The sequence below is a fragment of the Archocentrus centrarchus genome, chromosome 14 (genome assembly GCF_007364275.1).
Source record: "Archocentrus centrarchus isolate MPI-CPG fArcCen1 chromosome 14, fArcCen1, whole genome shotgun sequence".
Classification (NCBI taxonomy): domain Eukaryota; kingdom Metazoa; phylum Chordata; class Actinopteri; order Cichliformes; family Cichlidae; genus Archocentrus; species Archocentrus centrarchus.
Genome location: NC_044359.1, coordinates 27,751,679 through 27,773,311, shown reverse-complemented (window position 1 = coordinate 27,773,311; position 21,633 = coordinate 27,751,679). Strand labels below are relative to the sequence as shown.

Below are 21,633 nucleotides of genomic sequence, written 5' to 3'. Positions count from 1 at the left end.
CTTCCTGTCTGCTAGCTATAAATAGCTCCCATGCACACTTGGAGGAGGATTGTGGGTGAAATGGGGGTGGGGGCAAGAGTTTTTAATAGCAATCTGTTCCAAACCATAATAAATACAGAATGGACAGTTCAGCAAATTATGAAGCTGCATATATATTTGGGACACAATGATTAACTTAGCCAAACACTGGACTTGCAGCGTAGTCTGTTCATCATCTCCATTCATTCATTCATTCAGCACTTGTGCACGGCAAAGCTCTGTGGTGGATTTAATTTGAACTCTTTTTTTCACTTGTATTTTATGACATTTTAAGGGATCACAAGTCACACTGAGATGTGTAATATTTTAAACCCCAGCAGCATCACACTGGCTTTAGGTCTCCACTAATGTAAATGTTATAAACCAAAATAAAAGCTCTCAAATTTCCAAAGCAGGACAATCTTTCTTGACAGACCCAACTGGAGACTGAACAGCTGACAGGGGTTAAGGTTGTGAACTTTGGGTTACCCGCCATGTGCAACCAAATCTCTGAGCCAGAATAGTATTCATTCATCACAGAGTGCCACCATTCCTCATAAATCAGGCCCACAGTGCACACACCAGGACAAGTTAAGGATGGGACCTTTAACTGTTAGTGATGACTTATTGTGGGCCTGTACATATGAAGTTCATGTTGTATTCATGCCATGAATGTGCGTCACATTTATGGGTTTATGGGCCAGGTTTTCATACATTAATGGAAAAGACTGATTTGAGTTTCTCTTTCTGCAAGTCACTAAAATGTGGCCTTTACCGCTCCCACATACTGGACATATCATGTAAGAGGCCAGAAAGTGGGCAACTGTTTTAGTGTACATTACTGTATAACAACATTTTATTCCCATGACATGCCAAAGCTTTTAAAGCCCTAATTTACTGTTCAAGAAGCTGTATGCATTCTAGCATTACCGTGATGATTTAGTTAGATAATTTCCCATTAGAACAGTCATACTTAATATACCATATAAGATGGGAAACCTTTTAGCTTTTTGTGGGCTTCAGATCTAGATGGGAACATGCCAGGAAGTGTGGATATATCTATTGTTTATTGGTGGTGGGGAAGAAGCTTGAGTCTGACTGAATATTCCTGGAAATATTCCAAACACTACTGGATACATTGACACAAAATTATGTACAGACATGCAGCACTGCCAGACTGACTAAGCAGTTAGACTACTTTTTTCCTATGTATGTAAATAGTTTGCACAGGTTATGATAGTTTGAGCTGCCTTTTATCTGCGTAATTAAAACATTGAAGCATTGTCATGGTCTGCGCTTGTGTGTTTGTGCTTTCTGCCTGCTGCAGGTTCGGTTGGGTCTGGCTGTTCTGCCTACCGGGGTCCCAGCACTGTGATTCCTGTTCCACACACCTACATCTCATCTTGTAATCATGCTGTGGAAGCTCCTGCTCTTCACCAGCATCAGCTGTGTGGTAACTTGACTCTATCTACCTGTTTAATGTTCTGGATGTCTTTTTGTCTTCTGTTTTACCACTACAGGACAACTGCCTGCCCTGCTCACCTCTCTCCAGGAGGACCACTTTTTGCTACCCCGCCCCAACCCACGTGAGAGGCAGCCTTCTATGCTGCCTCTCATGTTGTTTTTGTCCATGCTACTCTAAATAAAGCCACTTAGTGTCAAGCAGTATGTCTCCTCTGTGTCTGAGTTTTGGGTTACAGCCAAGTTGGCTTGTGAGAAGTATAGGGAAGAAGAGTGAGTGCTCACGCTGGTTATTCCTCAGTAACGAGGGGCTCCTAAAAAATGAAACAACTGCTTTGAGAGAAAACATGTTCTGTGGTCAGTTTGATGTTGAAAGTCACACTTTTCTGAGGTGAGCAGAGTTTTCTCATCATTTTATGTAATAAACATTATGTAAGAATAATCAAAATTATGTGTTTATCTTGAGTGGAGGAAACATTAAACTGCCATTAGCTTTCAGATTTAGCTATCATTATGATGTAAAGTTTGGGCAACTTGTCTTAGTGAAGATGGGGAAAGCTGTCACATAAAAAGCTTTCTAAACCTACCTGACCTGTATGTGAAAAAGTAATTGCCCCCCTTGTTACATCATGAATTAAATATGATTAACCACATTTTATGGAAAGCTGAGTTCAGTTTCATTATCCACACTGTGGAAGAGACACGATAGGAGGCAGGACCCCTATATGGAGACCCCAACACAGCAGAGTGAGGACCACCACTCAATTATAACAATGTCACTTTCAGTGAGAAAGAAGAATCTATAAACACCCCTGTGACTCTCTTTGCAGACACAATATCATGCAGTCTTTCTAAGATCATCACAGATTTTTTAATTCTGCTCCTTCTGACTTTTGGAGACTGACGCAGAACTTTTTGTCAGAGAACCACACAAGTAAAACCCATCCACCGCCAACCTCTCTGCTTCATGTCTCCCGGGAACTGTGAGCTACACAATATCTTTGGAGTTCAGAGAAACCAAAGAAGATGTGAAGTCCCTGAGGCAGCAATTAACCAGATTTCATCCTTTTTTCTTTTTTTTTTAATTAAAAAAAAAAAAGATTTCATCCTTTGGCAGACAGTATGCCAACTTTTGCTTTAGAATGACAAGGTGAGCATAATCACTTACACATCAAGGTATACACTAAAGAAAACAACTTTGCTGTCTCTGATTTGTGTGTACGCTGGAACGAGCTGCCTTCAGGGACATTCTGACCCAAAGGAAACCATGGAAAGTGGTGGTGCCAAATGTTGTACTGGCCATATCCCTCCAGGGCCCAAAGGAAAGTGATCCAAGTAAGAATTACACAGTTTGTGGCACAGGATTTAAAGTGATATAATGTGGAGAAACAGCTTCCATTTATGTAGTCTGGAGAGCATAATAATTTTCTTTCCTCAGGGACACTCATCATTACAAGCAGGGGAATGCAGGCCCCTGGCAGACCAGAGTGGACATTTATTCACCTCCTTGTCCCAATTGGTCTCCATCACTGGTGTGACACTGGGACATCTACCAAAGAGCCAGTCCCTACGGAAACATAAATGCTCCAAGACAATTTTCTATCTATATAAGTGACATGTCTCTCTTGTTATTCTGAAGATTTGTGTTGTGTAGTGTTATAACTTCAACAATGCACCACAACCTGCTCAAACAATCTCTGTTCCTTTTGGTGACCAAGGAACAGGAAAGCACCTTTTTGGAAACCCTCTTGTACGACCGAGAGGGAGAAAGCTTTCAGACCTTCAACCTACCAGGGAGGTACAACATGAGTGACACATTAGAGCTCTTCCAGTCATGCTGTTTTTAACTGCTAATCAAATAAGATAAAACTGGTGTCATAAATGTACTGGGCCCTAAGTGGGACCCACTGACAGCTGGTCTGAGAGGGGCTACCACTGCATAAAGTTATACAGTATTTACTCCTTCAACTTGGATCTTTTCATTAACATTTCTCTCTCAGTTCTCACCAGAATCCAACCAGTGATCTCTTGAACTACAAAAAGCTGAATGTTGAGAACCACTGGGGCCAGGAAGATTTCACGTGCATCCATCACTTCAGGGTCCATGGCAAACTCTCCACCTAAGGGGAGACTGAGCCATGGACCCTTAATAAGTTTGCCATCTTTATAATATATATCACTCAGTGTAATAATAAGCATTTTCATCTGGAATTTATTTGGCAAATGCATGTCATCATTCAGGTGAGTTCAGCCCTGGGAGGTGCTCTAGGGCGGCAGGCGTGAATGGGTGAATGAGCCATGTTGTATAAAGCTCTTTGAGTGCTCAAAGTAAAGTAGAAAAGTGTTTTATATATATGAACCAGTCCAGTTACCATTTATTACTGATGCTCATCAGAGAAAGGCAAAGATTCTCTTAAACTCTTAAAAAACCCTTCAGCCTGCCTGCACGCTCTTCTTCATTTCTCTTGTGCACTGCACTGCTTTAATCATTGACCTCAGGTCAGGGGTGGGCTGGGGTTGAAATTCAGCCCGGGAGCTTGGTTTGGAGAGGCCTTTTATCCAATCGTACAATGGACAAGCCATAATTTTAAAGCAAGACAACTTTATTTGCATTATAAAAACACTGTTTTTTCCGCAGCATTGAAACAACTGTTCGTGTGCAGCCTCATATATTTTCGCTTAACTTGGCAAACATGAATGTTTTGTAAGATAAATCTTTTTTGCATTCAGTGTTCCCTATGTGAGAAGGCTTTTACTTGCTTGATTTTATGTATTTGTTCTATTACGAAAGCAGGCACTCTTACTTTTGTATAATATTTGAATCAAAGTTTCACTTTTTATTCAGCACTAAAATAAATGAACAAAACACTGCAAACAAATCTACCATACAGATAATAATAATGATAATTTGTTATATATTTTTAAGCTGCAGCACAATGCAAACAAAAAGGATCCCTGATGTTATCCCACCCACCTCACCACTGTCTCACTATCATACACGTCCTGCACCACCCTTGCATACTTCTCTGCCACTCCTGACTTCCTCATACAGCACCACAGTTACTCTCTCAGCACTCTATCATATGCTTTTTCTAGACCCATAAGGACCCAGTGCAGCTCCTTCTGACCTTTTATGTACTTCTTCATCAACACTCTCAAAGCAAACACTGCATCTGTAGTGCTCTTTCATGGCAGGAAGCCATACTGCTGCTCCTTGGTCATCACCTCCCTTTGTAGCCTAGCTCTTTCCCATAACTTCATGGTATGGCTCATCAACATTATCCCTCTGTAGTTACTACTGCTCTGCACATCACCCTTGTTCTTGAAAATTGGTACCAGTACACTTTTTTGTCATTCTTCAGGCACCCACTCACTCATCAAGATTGTGTTAAACAATCTGGTCAAAAACTCCACTGCTCCCTCCCCTAGACATCTCCATACGTCCACAGGTATGTCATCAGGACCAAATGCCTTTCCTGTCATGGTCTCCGCTCTCTCCGGACTGGTTTCCTCCCATTTGTTTTTTTTTTTCCCCTTGTGTGCCGTTTGTTGTGGGTGTGCCATTCTCCAGGGCAGATCCTCTGGTCATCTCAACGGACTGTGTTCTGAATTAATTCCCCCCTTGACTTTGTGTAAACAGACTTCTGAGATTTTTTTACTTTCAGTGGCCATGTTTGGATCCTTTTTCCTTGTGGATCATGACATTTCCACTCTTAATCCTGTTTATAGATCCAGTATCTTAAAAATGAGGACATTACATGTAAGCTTTAAATTTCCAGTATGGCTCTGAGCAGCCCTTATCTTTAAATATAACCTCTCCCTCTGCTGTCCTCTTCCTTACATCTCTCATTCTTTTCTCCGGGAAATACAGCAGCTGTGTCTTTAGATAGCAAACACACTGTGTGACAAACTGCACACAAACAGTTTGTGTGTTTGCTGATATTTGTGGAGCTGATAGAAATTACCACTTTAAAAACATTTCTGCCTTTATGCTCACTCCTCTTCTGTACCGCAAGCTGGATTCTGTTTTGTTTGCTTATATTGATAAATAGACTGTAGACATGATTTATGAAGGGCTTATATATAAAATGAAGAAATGACCTGTTTTCCAAGTATCTTTATGACTGCGTTATTGAATCTACATTGTAATCAATGCAGACCTTTTTGGACACTTCAAATCTCTTTATGCAGCTGTGATGTTATATAATCACAAACTGACTGCAGTTTCTACCTTATGACAGGAGTGTTGTTTCTCCTTTAAAATGACTAATGTCATTAATGAGAGATGTTTCACAGATTACAGTCCAACAAGGCATTTACAACAGTTTAAATACAGTGAATCATTTTTTTGGCAGACGATCACTTTAACCCGAGTGCAGCACTATAATGATATGATGCATAAATTATATATATATATTTTATATGTTTCATCTCTTTGTATGCAGTAAGTCCCAGTGATGGATTACCATTATTGTTCATCCATTTAGGCTCAAATTAGTTTGATGTTTGAAGGCGCAGTGATGGGAAATAAAAACTTTGAAAAATGTAAAGAGAAGAAAGTACAGATATTTGTGTAAAGTACAGATACCTAAAAATTTTACTTAAGTAGTAGTAAGCGCTGAGATTTAGATGCTTTGGCATGACCTTAAACAGGCCGTTCATGCTGGAAAATCCTCCAATGTCGATGAATTAAAACAATTCTGCAAAGCAGAGTGGGACAAAACTCCTCCACAGTGATGTGAAAGTCTCACTGCCTGTTATCACAAATGCTTGATCGCAGTTCTTGCTGTCAAGGGTGGCACAAGCAAGTATTGGGTTTAGGGGGCAATTACTTTTTCACATAGAGCCTGGTAGGTTTGGATAACGTTTATCCTTCAATAAATTGAAACATTCAAAAACTGTATTTTGTATTTATTTTGTCTAATATTAAAAGTTGCTGGATGATCTGCAAATCTGTAAAGAATAAGAAATGGGGAGGCGGGCAAATACATTTTCACAGCACTGTATAATGAATTTGAATTTTGGTTCTGAGAAAAAAAATTTCAGATTAAAATAGTTAAATGTGATACTGTTGAAGCTATATCATAAAAGATCCCTTCTATGCCCTTTGCAAAAAAATAAATAAATAAATAAACAACTATTCCCATATAGCATCACGCAGACTAAAATAACCCACACAGGCTGAAGCTCGAGTGCCAGGAGTATCAATTGAATGCGTGTAAATCGAGCAGCACAGGCCAACTGTACCAATGTGTGCAGAGCAAAAATAAGCTACAGCAATTATGATCATTCATAGAATCTTTACTCTTTATTCTAATACATTTGCATGAGAATAAAAAAAATATAATCAGGCAAGTAAACAGAAATATCTCAGCATCAGATATTGTGCAAATCAAACATTCAGTTAAAAGCCATAAACAACAAAAGCTGTAGACTATGAGGATTTGGTTAACCATAATTATTCAGCAGCAGCTGGAGCATTAGCCATGCCAGCTGTATACACTCATGCTTAATGGGAGACCTGCCAGCATACCAGAGGAATAAAGATTTCCAACCCACTGATTTTCTTTCCTCCCAAATCGTGGACTCTCCTTTATTTTCCCACCAAAAGTAAAACCACAAACTAAAAATCACTGTCACCATCAGTTTCCAGAAGTGATGCCTGAATAAATATGGTTATGTTAAGTTTGTCTTCTCTTAGCCACTGATCTGGCAAAAAGAACAAAATAATTCTTGAATGCAAACTTCACTTTTTTCCATCACTAATCTTTAACGATCCATCAAGTAATCAGAAATTGATAAAGCATGCAATAACTCATAACCCACAGAGATCCTTTTACATTAAATTGCAGGCAAACTGTCAGATTGAAGCGTCGGGTCAGATGTGACTGTTATAAATAATGAATCGAGTGGCTGATTTGAATCATCGTACTGTGATCAGTTCCTCAGTTTCTGAAGCGTCAGGCTGAAACTGTCAGTGCTGTTTCAGCTCTGTGTTCAGTGCTGAGGTCACTCATCAAGCTTTGGATTGAATATCAGTGGCGTGTATTATGATATCATCTCTGCACTGGTCCTGTAAAAAGTGATTTTTACTGTTTTTATCTTTTCAGTTCCAATTAGAAATGCTTATTCTCAGTTTGTACAACTTCTTTTATCAATATAAAGGTTTATGTTGATAAAAGTTGTATGTCAAAGTATGTCAAATTAACCCAATTATTACACAAAAAGCACTTATGATTGGTCCCTAAGTTCTAAGTAAATGAAAAACAAGCACTTAATCAGGAAAATAGATCTTTCCCAACATATGGCAAAACCTAAAATGTAGCAAACAGAGGACTGGAGCTGCACTTAAGAAGCATCTAAAGCACACAGGCAGAAATAAAGCTTTAAAAACGTGTGACTTTGGCCCCTGGAGACGATGAGCTGCAGCTGAAGCGGTTAGGACCTTTCTGAACCCACGCTTTGGAAACTTGGCCGAAAACACAGCCGTATCCACAGCTTGTGAATCTCAAACGAGTGTAAATTCTTCACAAAGTGGGGCAGTAACAAAGAGAAGCAGCAGAAAATTGAAAATAATAATTGCAATGCTTTTTTTCTGTAGCAAGCAGTAATGGCTGTTTGTCAGAGGCTGGCATAATGTGGCAAATCCAATACGTATGCTACACATGCTCTATTTTTTAATGTTACAGAGAAGATGCAATCTGTGTATCACTCATTCTTTAAATGTCCCAGGTTGAAAAAATATCCCTTTCCTTCCTTTCATTTGACACAAATGTCACCCTGAGATTTGATAACACAAAATGTCCTTCAAAAGGTTTAAGGTGTCCACAACAGTCTATAAGCGTCTATATTAGATTTTCATTCAAACCTCATATATACAATAATCAAGCGCCTATTGAACTGACCTTTATGTGCACAATGCTGCACTTACAAGAGCGTAACATCCTACATATACGGACACAAGCAAACAACACATTAATCAATAATGCTGTGAATTTCAGACACTTTTAGAGGAGGCAGATGACGCACCTGCAGCTGCAAGGTGGATTTTTCCCTCTACATGGATTTCAAGTATGACCCACATGAATTCACCCTCACACACGTTTACCATTTTGTGTGCGGTTACTGGAGGAGAGTCACACATGAATGTGCTGTGGCAGTTCAGCATCCTCCTTTGTATGTTATTGCAAATGCATCTTAACTGCAGTGTAACCTTTCATGTTCCCGACAAAATGCATCTGGGATCTTCACTCAGATAACGGGCGAGTTCGATTCGTGGCTACCAAGAACAACACCACCACTAGTCCTTAACTCGCTGTAGCACTGTTTGATTCATGTCTGTATTACCAAAAAGCTGCACTTTCCCGTAATCTACGTTTAGAGGAAAACACACAGCATTAGGACACACTAGCATTTACAGAAAGTTTCACTTTACAGCAGTGACAGCTAATCTGAAAGGGAATATACATGAAGATATCCACTGGAGAATCCTCTTGCTGACTCTGTCATGTTGTTTAAGTCATTTATTATGGAGGTGGACTAAAGAGGCAAGGAAAAGAACAACCCTCTCTCTGGTGTTACTGGAGATTAGTGAAAGATTCTACACTATAACAGAAAATCTGAAGAAACTGTGGCTGTGAGAGTGCATTTCATTACCACAGCTGAAAACTAATGAGGCTGAACATGAAAATGTGCTGCAGATCACAGAACTGTTACAGTATAGTGTTTACAGTGTCTCAAAGACACTGATTCTCACGTTTCATCAGTCACTGATTTTGTTTATCATCTGCTTGACAAACAGGTCTCTGAGGGTGCCTCTTCATGTATGATAGCAATAGTAGAGAGTAATCTCACTGTATGTCCCACTGTCTTATTCATCTGGAGAAAGGAAATTCATGAAAACTTCTACATTTGAATCATAAGTAAAGTGTCAGTTTACTTCTTTTGCATCTTTCACTTTGTCTTTAACTTCAGCTGAGCAACCTTAGCCTGTCCCAGTTTCGTCTGAATGTCGACAGGCCTTTCAAAGAAGCTGACGATGGCCGGTTCATTGAGCAGGGATGCTAGGACCTGCTCGAAGGAAAATGACCACTCCGTCTCTGAGAGGTCCTGACTGTTGTGGGAGCTAGAGGTGTCCGAGCTCTCCGGGGTTGTGGAGGACTCTTCGGTTGAAGACTCCTCTCCAGCAGTGGTGTCAGCAGGCTTTTTGGACTCGGGCAGGCTACTCGGCTCCTGCAGCCTCCGCCCCACCTCTTCCATCCTCAGGAGGAGGCTGGTCACGTGAGCCACGGCCCGGTACAGCGACTCCTCCTCGGGATCACCGTGAAAAATGTTGTACAGAGTCTTGGAGAACTGGATGAACTGAGTCTGGGATGGAAGATAATTCGAAGCATTACGTAAGTCGCCTTAAAGATGAAGTCACATGGACACAACAAAGCATGGATTGTGTTACCTGATTAATCCTAGGCAGGTCCTTGATGGTTTCCTCCTTCTTCAATATTTCATTTTGCCATTGTTTCAGGTAGGCCTGCAGGTCAACCTTTCCTCTTCCTGTCAGTTTAAATTGACAAACTTCAGTGTGTTAATACTAAGATCCTCGTTGGAACCATGAATTGTTTGTTGTAAATTTGGGTGTAATATTACCTCTTTCCGGGCTTTTCCTTATCACACCATCTTCTGGAAGATCAAAGGCTGAAATATGCAAGCAACATGTAAACAAACTGTACAGAGAAATGATTCCAGGCACGTGTTAAGACAGAATTATTGCAATATTTAGTTAGAAAGGAGGGAAATTGTGAGGAAAGAGAAGAGGTAAAGAAGCTAACCAGTGAGTCTATTCAAGTGAGAAGAGTCTTCAGTCACTGGAATAAAGTGCTGGATTCTTTGTTCCTTTAAGTGCAAAGGGCTACCTGTGAAGGCTAAAGGATACTCTCTGTAAGTGGACTGAAAGTAAAGAAGAGAAAAAGGATGCACAGAATCCACAAGAGCATCGTACATGTTAACAAATTTAGGGCCAGATTTACTAAACCAGTTCTTTTCAATACTGACCAACAGAATTTACAAAGAGCAGCACAAAGAGCAGCACAAAGTAGCGCGCGCGCGCACACACACACACACACACACACACACTGATGAGAATCTACTACTAGCCACAATAATACAATGTGAGAGCAGGTTTTATGCTTGTGGTTGTCTCTGGAGACAAAGTGGCAATTCTGATCAATGGGAGGCAGACGAAGGAGAATCGATAAGAATCTGATGTAAAGGCTGAACTCTTGTGGTAGAAACTGATGGAGATTGTGTGGGATCGTAGAGGCTGAAGCACCTATTCTTTGTGTAAATCAGCTCAGGGTTAGAGCCAAGTCTGCCATATTTAAGTTGAAATTTGGATAGAACAGCTGACTTGTAGGCTGTAAAGAAACAAAAACATTTACATTCAGATCCTGAGTGATCCATGTCTTAAAGTTATTGTCCCAGCTGTGTAAATACACAAATCCCTCTGGGTTTCTGTTTGTTTGGGGGTTTTCTGCTTGACATGCGAGACTGCAGCTATTTATTAAAGGAAGGAATCTTGCACTGGGCAACTATTCTCTGCCTCCCTCCAACATGCCACTTTAAGCTCTACTCTGTTATACTAAAACACCAGTGCTGAGGACCACAAATATGGAGGGCTTGGATCTAAACATTATTGGTGAGGACTCAGTGAAGAGTTACAGGTCAAAGTTTGGGCCGTATGGTGACAGCGATGATACGTCCACTTCAACCAGTTATATGCTGTTCTGATAACATCCCCCTCTGTCATCCCTCTGAACATAATCCATCTAGCAGCAGCTTTCACAGCCACATGATGTGCAAAAAAAACAATTTTTTTGTCAGAATTAAATAAAGGTACAGTCAACAGCAAACATTAGTAAATCACTTTGTATGATTCCCCTATACGTTGTTAGTAAATGTGGCCCTTAAATAAAGAAAGCATACATATTAAATACACACAGAAGTATCAGATTATTAGATAGCTTAATAATAGTTGTGTATTGAATTGTTTAGATTGAATGCGTTTGTAATAATTTACACAGATGAGGGTAATAAACTGGCAACTCAGTGTAATGTACAGTATTATTCCAAGCATCAAAAGAAACACCCATTTTTTGATTGCAAAAGGTTGAGTTTCTCCCACTACTTGTCTTTGCTCCAACCCCCACCGTGACCACATGTTGGTGCATGCATGCGTGTTGGTTTTAGCTTAAACAATTACCCTTACAAGCCAGCAGTGTCATTTTATTTGTCTGATAGCTCTGTGGTGCATAAGCCTAAGGACTGCCACGTAACACTACACACTGCACTCCTCTCCCGCCCCAGCAAAAAGATCAATGCCCACCTTTGAACCCAAAGTAAATAAGAATAGACGGAAAAACATTTCCACCAAATTTCAACTTACACACAATACAGAATAATGAAATTTGCCAAGTGCTCCAGGTAAAATCCTCAGCAACATGCAGGGCACACAGGACACTGCTGTAAGTTAAAAAGGTATGACAGGACATGCTGCTGTCACTACAGCCAATCACAACACAGATGACGTAACCAAGCAGCCGCTGTTTTCTGACTGAATCTGATAAGTGACTAAAGCTGCTTCACTGCTTGACTGGACTGAAAAACCTGCAGAGTCTCAGCTCCAAATAGCACACGATTTCAATCATTCCAATGTAGTGTTTGGCTCAGTTCCAGGGCTTTTTATCCATAAAGAGGAAGCAAACAAACGTGCTCAGTGCCTAAATGGCAGATTTAAAGTGAGTCTCCACCATCTCGTTTATTCTGTGGGACCAGGATGTGACCTGTCCTTGGTGCTGAAGCCATGAGACATAAAATAAGCTTTGCTGCTTGATGTTCACTGGCCTGCCACATCACAAACGGTGACTCAGTGCTCATCTGCTGCTAAGCTGTCAGTTGTAATTTGAGCAGCACGGTCTCTTTTTTTTTTTTTTTTTGAACAAACTAGCTTACAGCTAAATGCCCTCACAGCTCCTTAGACCCACCGTTGCCATAGCAAGTTCTTTCACCCAGCATACGCTATTCTTACCCCTGCCTTCAAGCAGGCATCACGTACGTAAGAGTCACACATTCAAGGACACTTTCTTCCCCAAGGCAATCTGCTCACTCAACAAATGCTGGGTTATGGACTGAATTATTGAAATGACAACTCGTGTGTATTCCAACCCTGCAGACCACAGACTGACGTAACTATGTGACCTTTTATTTCACTTTGGGCTGCTTCTGTGTGTCTGCTGCAGCACTCATTTGACTGTGTGAGGCAGCTGTATAGAATCCAGCCTGACAACATTTTCTGCATTTGAACTTTAAACCTGCAGGAGTTTGTCATCACTGCAGACATTTAGTGAAGGAAAGGGGGTCAGAAGGTTAAGATAGTATTGTGCAGTTTGGAAGACAGACGCAACTCAGACAGCATAAAGCGTTTGGGGTCATGTGAGACCAGATAATAATTACTAGTTGTTCATCACTAACCTGGTGGCAGGTGCAGCTTGAAGAGAAACTTCAACTTATTTGTGAAAGATCCACCGTATAAAGTATCTATGGGGGAAGCAAAAGTTATAGTTACAGCACTGGGGATACTGAGGTTAAAAACTGCATAAGAGGAGAGCATAAACAAACATACCAAGGGCACAGCAGAATTCTTTGAAGTTAATGAGACCATCCTGGTTCTCATCTATCAGGCGGAAGACCCAGAGGGAGAGCGTGCTCTTGATAGTGCAAAAAGCCCAGGGCTCCAGGAGGGAGAAGATCATGCTGAACTGGTGGAAACCCAGCTGGTACTGCTCCAAATAGGCCAGACTGGGGTCATGATGGAGCAGAGCCGGACTGTTCATTGTCCAGTAGCAGTTGAGGAAATGTTGCCTCTGAATGCAGATGATGAAAGAAAAAAAAAAGCATGACCTATCCATTTTTTAATTTCTTATTCTAACAAGTATTTAAGTATGGTGACAATAAGGTTTCCATATTAAGTTCATGACTCACTTTGAATAAATTATAAAGTTCGTCAAGTTGTGAGGCACTGAATCTGACTTCCTGTGACACCACCCGGATCTGAAAACAGATTTCACCTCAGTCCTTAAATATCACAGTCATAATACAATTATACGTATTCATTAATCTCACTCATAATCATGAGAACTGTCAGTTTTTCTTTCTCAACAACAGATTGTCTAATCATATTCAAACTTGTCAGCTGTATTGCTGGAGACCTGAGTAAGTGCAGTGCCGAGTTTGACATAACCTAGATGAGTGGTTCTCATATTTTAGCTAAAAGATGTTCTCTGTTACCCGTGTTTCCCCTGAAACAACTGCTGCCTGCTCCACTCGGTGTGCTGGGCACACATAGATGGCCATGCATCTTTGGATTCCACCGTGAGGACAATAATTGACATCAATGCATTCCCAAGCTTCCCATCCCTGTGATGAACTGTCACAACTAAATGTCCTGATCCTAAACAAATTCTAAGTTAACCCCTAAAACCATGTTTCAATCTGCAAACAGAACTTTGAAAGGGAAAAAAAAAATGAGAGCCAGCCAGTTAGTACCAACTTATATAAAACTTTTATAAAATATCTTTACTCTGATGGTCTAAAACTGCCACAAGAAATGCTGGACAGGTACAAACTATAGTTTGTTTGTTTTTTAAATTATGTTTCATCTAACTTTATTGCCGTTTTGTCTTTGGTTTCCTTTAGTCACTCAGCTGGACCCACAATCTGCCCATTTTACACACACATGCATTCACTGAGTCCAACATTACAGATGACCTCTTTTTTAAAAATAAAATAACCTGGGTTACACTGCCTCCGAACAGGTTCTGCACTGGTTACTCTAAGCTCACTTACCACATTTTGCTTGGTTGTGTCCTCCAGTGTTTGGATCACATACAGTTTGTTCCTTTTCCGTGAACTCTCAACTTCCTCTGAACGGATATTTCCATATTTCTGTGAAGACAGACACAGTTTAGTTAAAATTCCCACGGGAGAGGTTTTCTCTAATAAGTCAAAAGTCATACCTCATAGGCCTCTCGGATCAGCTCACTGATATCTACACTGACGTGAGATGCTTTATCATTACTGCCCACTGAAGCCTGCTGCACTGTTGGAGGCAATGGGCTGTCTTTGTTTGTCACACTATCAAAGAACCTGGCATGATATAAAGACAAAGAGGGAATATTATTCACAGCGCAATCATACTTAAAAAGTGTCAGTCCTGCATTTTTTATATTCACAGACTTGTTGAGGATGGTGACAGCTTCTGCATCGTCGTGGCAGCTGATCAGAGCCTCCATGTTGTAGTCCAGCACGGCCAGGCCCAGCTGTAGGATGGCTTTGATGCCATCGTAAAAAAAACAGTCCACCACGTTCACAGCACTCTCTATGGGCAGGACGCTGATGAAAAGCGTGAGGAACCAGGACAAAGACACAGACGAGAAGAAACTCAGGTCTGTCATGTGTTCCACCAGCTGGGGGAGGTTTTCTCGAATCAGATCCTCGAACACAGCCTGGTCAACCAAAGCACCTGAAAAATTATTTTCAGAGTGAGACTTTGTTCCTGACATCATGAAAATGTCATGCTGCCAGATTTCCAGCGGAAACCGACACTTCCACTCTCACCAATAATTCGGCGATTAAAGTAATCCGGCAGCATCCTCTCACAGACGGCTACCAACAGCCAGAAAGCCTCCTCTTCTTTTGCATACAGCAGGAGAACTGAGGTGAGAATGTTCATAGCCTGAACAGGAGAGAGTATACAATGGTACAATAAATCATCACAAGTAGTGAGGAAAGGTCATATTTTAACAGAGTTATTTTAAGTACCTGGCAGTATCCAATTTTAGGGTTCCTGTAGGCATATGCGGTAAGGACTCTGCGTAAAGCTGAGATTCCTGTGTCGCTCTGAAAGGCCGGGTGCTCAGGGAGAGAGCGGTGCAGGTCTCTTTCAATCTCATCTGTAGCCAGAGTGCTTGTGCCCAGAGACTGTTCAACGAGCTCAGTGTAATAGCCGGGGTGAGTGGCCATGTCATTTACAGCCCCTACAGAGGGGGAAAAAAAATAGCCAGTTAAAAAAAAACAAAAGCGCTAATGAAGACATTCCAAAAATAAATAAATAACCAAACCAACAAACAAACATCTGTTTATGAATTATTTATGCTGAATGAGCACTTTAGTAGGCACTTTCACTCATACAAAACTTCATTAACAACTGAGTGATGCTGCTCATCGCTACACAAGACATGGTGAGTTTGATGCACAACCTGAGAAAAGCATCCACAGCTCTCCTCTCAAGGCCTCGGGAACGCCGCGAACAATCAAATCCCGTGTCTTCCTGGTGAAGAACATACTCGTACCGCGCCCATATTCAGAGAAATGGATGTTCCAAGACTGCTCCTTCATCTTCTCTTTAAGCTATTAACACAGAAATATTATAAGAAAGTCAGCAAGCTTTTTAAGTTTGACAGGTGATTATATATATATGCAGTTCATTTGTCCCACGGAAATCAAAGCTGTTTTATGTAATGCTTTAAAATAACTTCCCAAATAAGCACCTGGAAACATTACAAGATGGCTGCTGAGTGACAAGACTTTGAGCAAAGCACACACCACAGCGCTACTGACAACACTATCAAACCTGCATTTTTAACATTGATGTATTCTTCACTTTAAATTATGTCACTTATATCAGCAAACACCTTCATGACTCTACCTGGACCACAGGACCCAGTTTGGCTCTACAGGTTTGGTCTCAGGTCTGTTTAACATTATTTGTAACACCTGAGCAGACTTAGCCCTGATCTAAGTGTGCATAACAGACGTGTTTACACTGTAAATAATATTAACAGCACAGTCATTATTACAGTTTTAAAGGGCAAACAGCAGAAGCTGTATTTAATAATCCAAAAACTGCAAAGCTCATTTGCTCATCAGGGGATTAGCCATGCTATGGCAACCAGCAAGACAACAACAGAACCCCTGCATGTATTTTACCAAATATCTCAGCAAAGAGGCACACTGGAAGGTGCTGGTATGTCACAGTTACATCACTGAATGTGAATGCGGCGGTTTTATACAAAATGCCAGTAAAAACAGATGTACTCTTCATGTGAACACATGAACTCTGGTGTTTACCATTTTGGGATCAAGGTTTTCAACATCCTGCGGGTGGAAAACAGTCATGAGAGCCTCGGTGCTCACAGCCTTGCTGCTGCCTTTCTGCCCCACCATTAGAGTTACGTCCTCTGGATTGTCCTCGAAGTGGTTTATGAGAGACTGACATTCACCTCGTATGGCCTTCGTGACAAAAACATAAATTATTTCCAATGTCAGACACCACTGCACACTACAGGATGAAGATCAAACAGAAGCAAAATGGCACAGATAAAACAATCATGGCACATTACCTCTGATGAAGCAGAGTGCTGCGGGCTGGCGCTAATCCCGCACCTGCTACGGATTGTGTTTGCAAGCCGCTGATAGTCCCGCACCTCAGAGAAACGCAGCGCCCTCTTGCCACGCACGCACACCGTTAACGCTCGGCTGCTGGAATCTGGTTTCTCAACATTAACAACCTAGAAGAAGGAAATGATGAAACAGAGTTACTGTTGAGGGTTTTCAGCTGTTCATCAGTTTTTTGTTTTTTTTTTTAGACAACACTGTTTTGTTTTGTTTTTTTACTTTACCTCTCGCATTGGAATGATAACATGGCACTGGCTTCCATCCTGACTGGCAAAACACAGGTAGTTCTCAGACAGACAGATCTTGCCGAGTGTGTTAAAATGGCTGAAGGGAACCCACAAGAAACTCTCATGCACCTCTAACAGGTTTTCCTCTTTGGGAAGCCTGAAAAATGTCCTGAACTGCTCACTCTTTGCATGAGCTTCGAGGCCTCTGTGGAGACAGTAGAGCACAAAGTAATGTCATGAGAAAAACATCACATTTAAGTTTTCTTATTAGCATCCAGCCTTCCAATAGCATCTATTTCAAACTAATAAATACTGCTTAAATATTCTCATAACCATAAAATAACAGGATATAAATCCCTAGTAGACTGACATCAAATAAAAAGATAGAACATGCACTCACAATAGTAAAAGTAAACAAACACTGGAAGTTTTTTTTTTTTAAAGACCTGCCTCTGGCAAGCTCATGTGTGACCTGCTTGGCAGTCCAGGCAGGTTACAGCAAACATAAATCCATCTGACTCAAGTCATACTTTATGTTTACTCTGGTGCTTCAAGTTGGCAGGCAGCACTAACAGGATCAAGTAAAGCTGTGCTGTGCAGCATGCAGAACAGTACCTCTTGGTAATCTGCAGGGGGTCGGACAGTGCTGGCTCTCTCTGGAAGGACTCTTTATCAAAAAGGCGTTTGATGGAGTAGTCGGCCAACTTTTCCATGATAACGAACGTCTCGTTCAGGTGCAGCAGCATGGAGAAGTAGTGGTCCTCTCCGTGAGCCAAAACATGGATGCTCTCAGTCAGAATAACATTAGAGGTTTTCTCAAGCCTCCAGATCTCATCCCAGGAGATGACCAGTTTAACTGCACAGTCACCATGATGAGTGGAAATAAAAAAAATACAAGTGTTTAAAATGAATTGCTGATACAAAAAAAAATAAAATGATTCACTATTTTCTATTGGCAAACAAAAAGAAGCAAAGAGTCTGAGGCAATGAAACCCCACTATGTCAGCCATTAGCAGCTGTCACAGTCTTTGTTACCATCAATCAACTTTACAAAGATAAGTGGCAGCATGTTATGAATGGCAAAGAAATGGCTTACCCTCAGCTCCCAGAAGGTATGAATAGAAGCACAGGAAGTTTGTGCTGAGGTAGAGCCAGCCCTGACAGGGTACTTTGCCTTTCCAGTAGCTGCATGAGTAATATGTGACCAGCTTTTCCTCCGGTGGCAGCTCGAACCACTTTTCAAACCTCAAGTGGGCTTCTCGGAACTTCTCAGGATCGTCCTCCTGCACTAAGCACGTCTTCCCCTCTTCAGCAATAAGACCCTAAAATGTGAAGCACACAGGGTTACTGCAGACTGCGGGGATGCAATAAAGCAATGTTGCATGCACATTAAAGCTGCTGTAATGAACATATTTAGGGAAAAAAAAAAATTAGATTTTCATGAAGTCTTACTCTAATCTTGCCCTGTACAAAGCTGGTAATGTCTTCGCTGGAGTCAAAAACAGAGAGCGTCCTCATGATGTTCTGCTGCAGCCAGTCCCAGTGCTGAACAATCTCCTCTTTGGTGACACCTGACCCAACATTAAGAGGTAAGAAAATAATAATACTGAGGTCAACTTAAACTTAGAAATGCATCAGCTGCTAGTGAACAGACAGCAATGTTGACATGAAAATGCAGGGACCTACCACATGCTATTGACCAATACACTTGTGAGTCTGGCGTGTGGTGCAAAATGCGATAAGGTGCAACTTTGGAAGTGGAGTCCAACACGGTATCCAGGGTTCCCACAAGGAGGCCTGTAGCATGAAGTACAATGATGTGTTTACCACCAATACTGTTACTTTAAGCCATTTAACGACTCTGAAAACCAGAAAAACAAACATCAGATTTGCATAGCAATCCTGATAGAAGCCTTCAATAACTATTTAATATTTTGCCCATCAAAATTACATAATTAGCATCATGCGTTAAACCATATGCCTGCATCTGAAAAGATGAACACCAAAATCAGCTTCAGTTAGCCTGTGTAGGCTCCTCCCTTCATTCTTTACAGTTGGATCTCAGACTGTGTTAAACTCATACTGACGGGGGAAATGAATGATCCCCCAGGTCCTAAAATTAGCAAAATCTGTTACCTCTACAACTTCCTTCTGACATGCCCTCCATGAATAATTAACAAGGTCGCAGTGAAACCACTCTCTTATGCATCGCGTCAGCATTACAGTGGCCACCTTGCTGAACAGCTCCCTACATGCTCTAATGATGAGCTGCCCAGTGGTAACGCATTCAGCAGATCAAACAAACATGGTTCACATAATTTATGTTCTCATCATTGTAGAGCATGCAGAGCGGAGCAGAGGAGGGTGATACTTCAGGCACTCCTGCTGGAAAAAAAATGTGAAGGACTCTGTGTACCACACTGTAGTATTTAATCTCCATTATCATTAAAACAGACAGTCACGAGATCAGTACATTTTTAGCCATTGAGAACATTATTCACAACCTTCAGCAGTCACAATCTATTCAGTTCAATTAAATTTTATTTATATAGCAGCAAATTACAACAAACAGTTGCCTCAAGGTGCTTTATATTGTAAGGTAAAGACCCTACAAATCTAATAGATGGTTAGTAGATAATCTACAACCACTGGATTTATCTGAAGTATTATGCCAAGTTTTAAAGATTCAAGTTAGTAAAGAATGTTCTGTGGGTTGAATTGGAAACTTAACTGTGATTTAGCAAGATTTTGAGAACCTGAGGACTTGATGCTGTATAATTCACAGGAAAATACCACCATTACTTGGGCATGTGTGGAAAAACTGTTTCTGATTGTTCAGCTTGGTACAATTACTATGCAACACTATAAAAATGCATTTAAGGTTTATTTGACTTTATAACAGAATAATGACAACATATGGGATTAAAGTGGGAAATAACTATGAATTAATTAAAAAAAAACAGTAAATCAAGTTCATAATAATTTACAAGTAGTGTGATCTAATAATATCTTCCTTCGGAAATACCTAATATACATTTATATACCCCACATTTAGAGAACAGAAGAAGCTATTATACGTGCACTAAAACAGATTTTTCAGCATATACAGTTTATGGTCTTTAGTAGTAGATAAATTAGCTGATCCAACTGAAAGTGTGTTACTGCTTTTATAAGTAAGAAATGTAACTATAAATGTACCGGTTTTCAGCTTGTTTAGCTTCAAATGTGACAACTGTAAATCCAGCAGCTCTGGGTTTCAATATCCTGGACAGAACAGGCCATTTAAAACCATAATCTTAATCACATGCAACGCTGAACTTTTTAATTGTATCTTTTCATGCTCAATCAAAACTAATCAACCTGCAGTTGCAGTCCTATTCTGAAGAATCCATCATTTTCTCTGTCTGCTAGAAAACATGATTTTTCGTTTTAGTGACACTCAAGCAAGCTCCACAAGGTCGCTGATGCATTTACTGTCTGAGGAGCAGTCCCTGACATTGCAGTGACACTACAAATGCTTAATTCCTAGCCTGTGTGAGAAAGAAGTGCAAATATTCATAAATTGACCCAGCACAGCAGCAGAATGCAAATTCTTACAAAGCGTGGGATGTCCTTTTTTTAAAGGTGGTAAAGTCAGCAAACAAAATACTCGCCTCTGCTTTTGTTAGTTGCTACATTTTTGAGTGAAGCAACAATGGCTTAAAAAAGTGAATGCATCCTGTTACACACAACCCCAGGAACAAATCAGCAGGAAATGAAATTAACTGTGTGGTGGACAGACTGTCCCCCTATGCAGCCCCCTCACTGTCAACTCTGCTGTAGCAAACATCAAACAAACCAAATTAGCCAAAGAACTGACACGTACTCCGTTACCCAGCTGTTCAGTACTCAAAGTGACTCCTGCAATTTGGACCCAGGGATCAAACCTGTTGCAATGAGCCTCTCTCTCTCGCTCTCTCTCTCTCTCTAGACGAGTAGGCTGTTTAACAGCACCCGCCCTGTCAGTGGCAGACAGCTAGTTAGCGAGGCAAACTCACTGCGAATTAACCAGCTAATAACTTGCGTTTCTTGATGTGTTTTTGTGGAGCCGCAGCGGCTCTCCCGAAAATACGAGGTGACAACAAAACCGCGAACGTTACCTGTCAAACCGCCACCACCTTCTCCGTACCCTCGTCTCCTCTGCAGCACGAAATACTCGTTATCCTTCTCGGTGACCCATAATTTAAACGCGTTTTTCAGCAGGATCTCTTCGGGTTTGAGCCACATGTTTCTAATGTCGCGAAGTTACCTGTCAAACCGACCTGACATGTCACGGTTATCTGTAACGCACCCCGACAGCAAACCCGTGGACATTTGTTTGTGTCCCAATCCCTCCCTTCCCACGTCGACAAGAAATGTTGCCAAAACCGCGAGGCATGAT

At 41.0% G+C, this 21,633-nt stretch overlaps 1 protein-coding gene across 2 annotated transcripts; it reads right to left on the bottom strand.

The window, feature by feature from the left end:
• Positions 1–6,762: 6,762 nt before the first annotated feature.
• On the bottom strand, positions 6,763–21,594 carry tbc1d8b (TBC1 domain family member 8B). Of its 2 annotated transcripts, XM_030745963.1 has the most exons (21): positions 21,353–21,594; positions 18,900–19,010; positions 18,666–18,784; positions 18,310–18,535; positions 17,829–18,069; positions 17,211–17,418; positions 16,932–17,099; positions 16,660–16,821; positions 15,789–15,939; positions 15,352–15,566; positions 15,148–15,265; positions 14,767–15,052; positions 14,547–14,676; positions 14,377–14,475; positions 13,513–13,581; positions 13,154–13,394; positions 13,003–13,068; positions 10,305–10,397; positions 10,123–10,170; positions 9,932–10,029; positions 6,763–9,846 (listed from the first exon to the last, which is right to left on the bottom strand). In XM_030745963.1, the coding sequence occupies exons 1-21, from the start codon at positions 21,477–21,479 to the stop codon at positions 9,433–9,435; spliced, it is 3,390 nt and encodes a 1,129-aa protein (XP_030601823.1). In that variant the 5' UTR covers positions 21,480–21,594; the 3' UTR covers positions 6,763–9,432. The 2 variants fall into 2 exon arrangements, with proteins under 2 accessions (XP_030601823.1, XP_030601824.1); XM_030745964.1 differs by lacking the exon at positions 10,305–10,397.
• Between the last annotated feature and the right edge of the window lie 39 nt (positions 21,595–21,633).

Coding starts and splice junctions, on each gene's coding strand:
- tbc1d8b (XM_030745963.1), bottom strand. CDS start 21,479: ATGTGGCTCAAACCCGAAGAGATCCTGCTGAAAAACGCGTTTAAATTA. Junction 13,582..14,376: donor ACACAACCAAGCAAAATGTG/GTAAGTGAGCTT, acceptor ATCTGTTTTCAG/ATCCGGGTGGTGTCACAGGA. Junction 10,398..13,002: donor CAAGCTGCACCTGCCACCAG/GTTAGTGATGAA, acceptor AGTATCCTTTAG/CCTTCACAGGTAGCCCTTTG.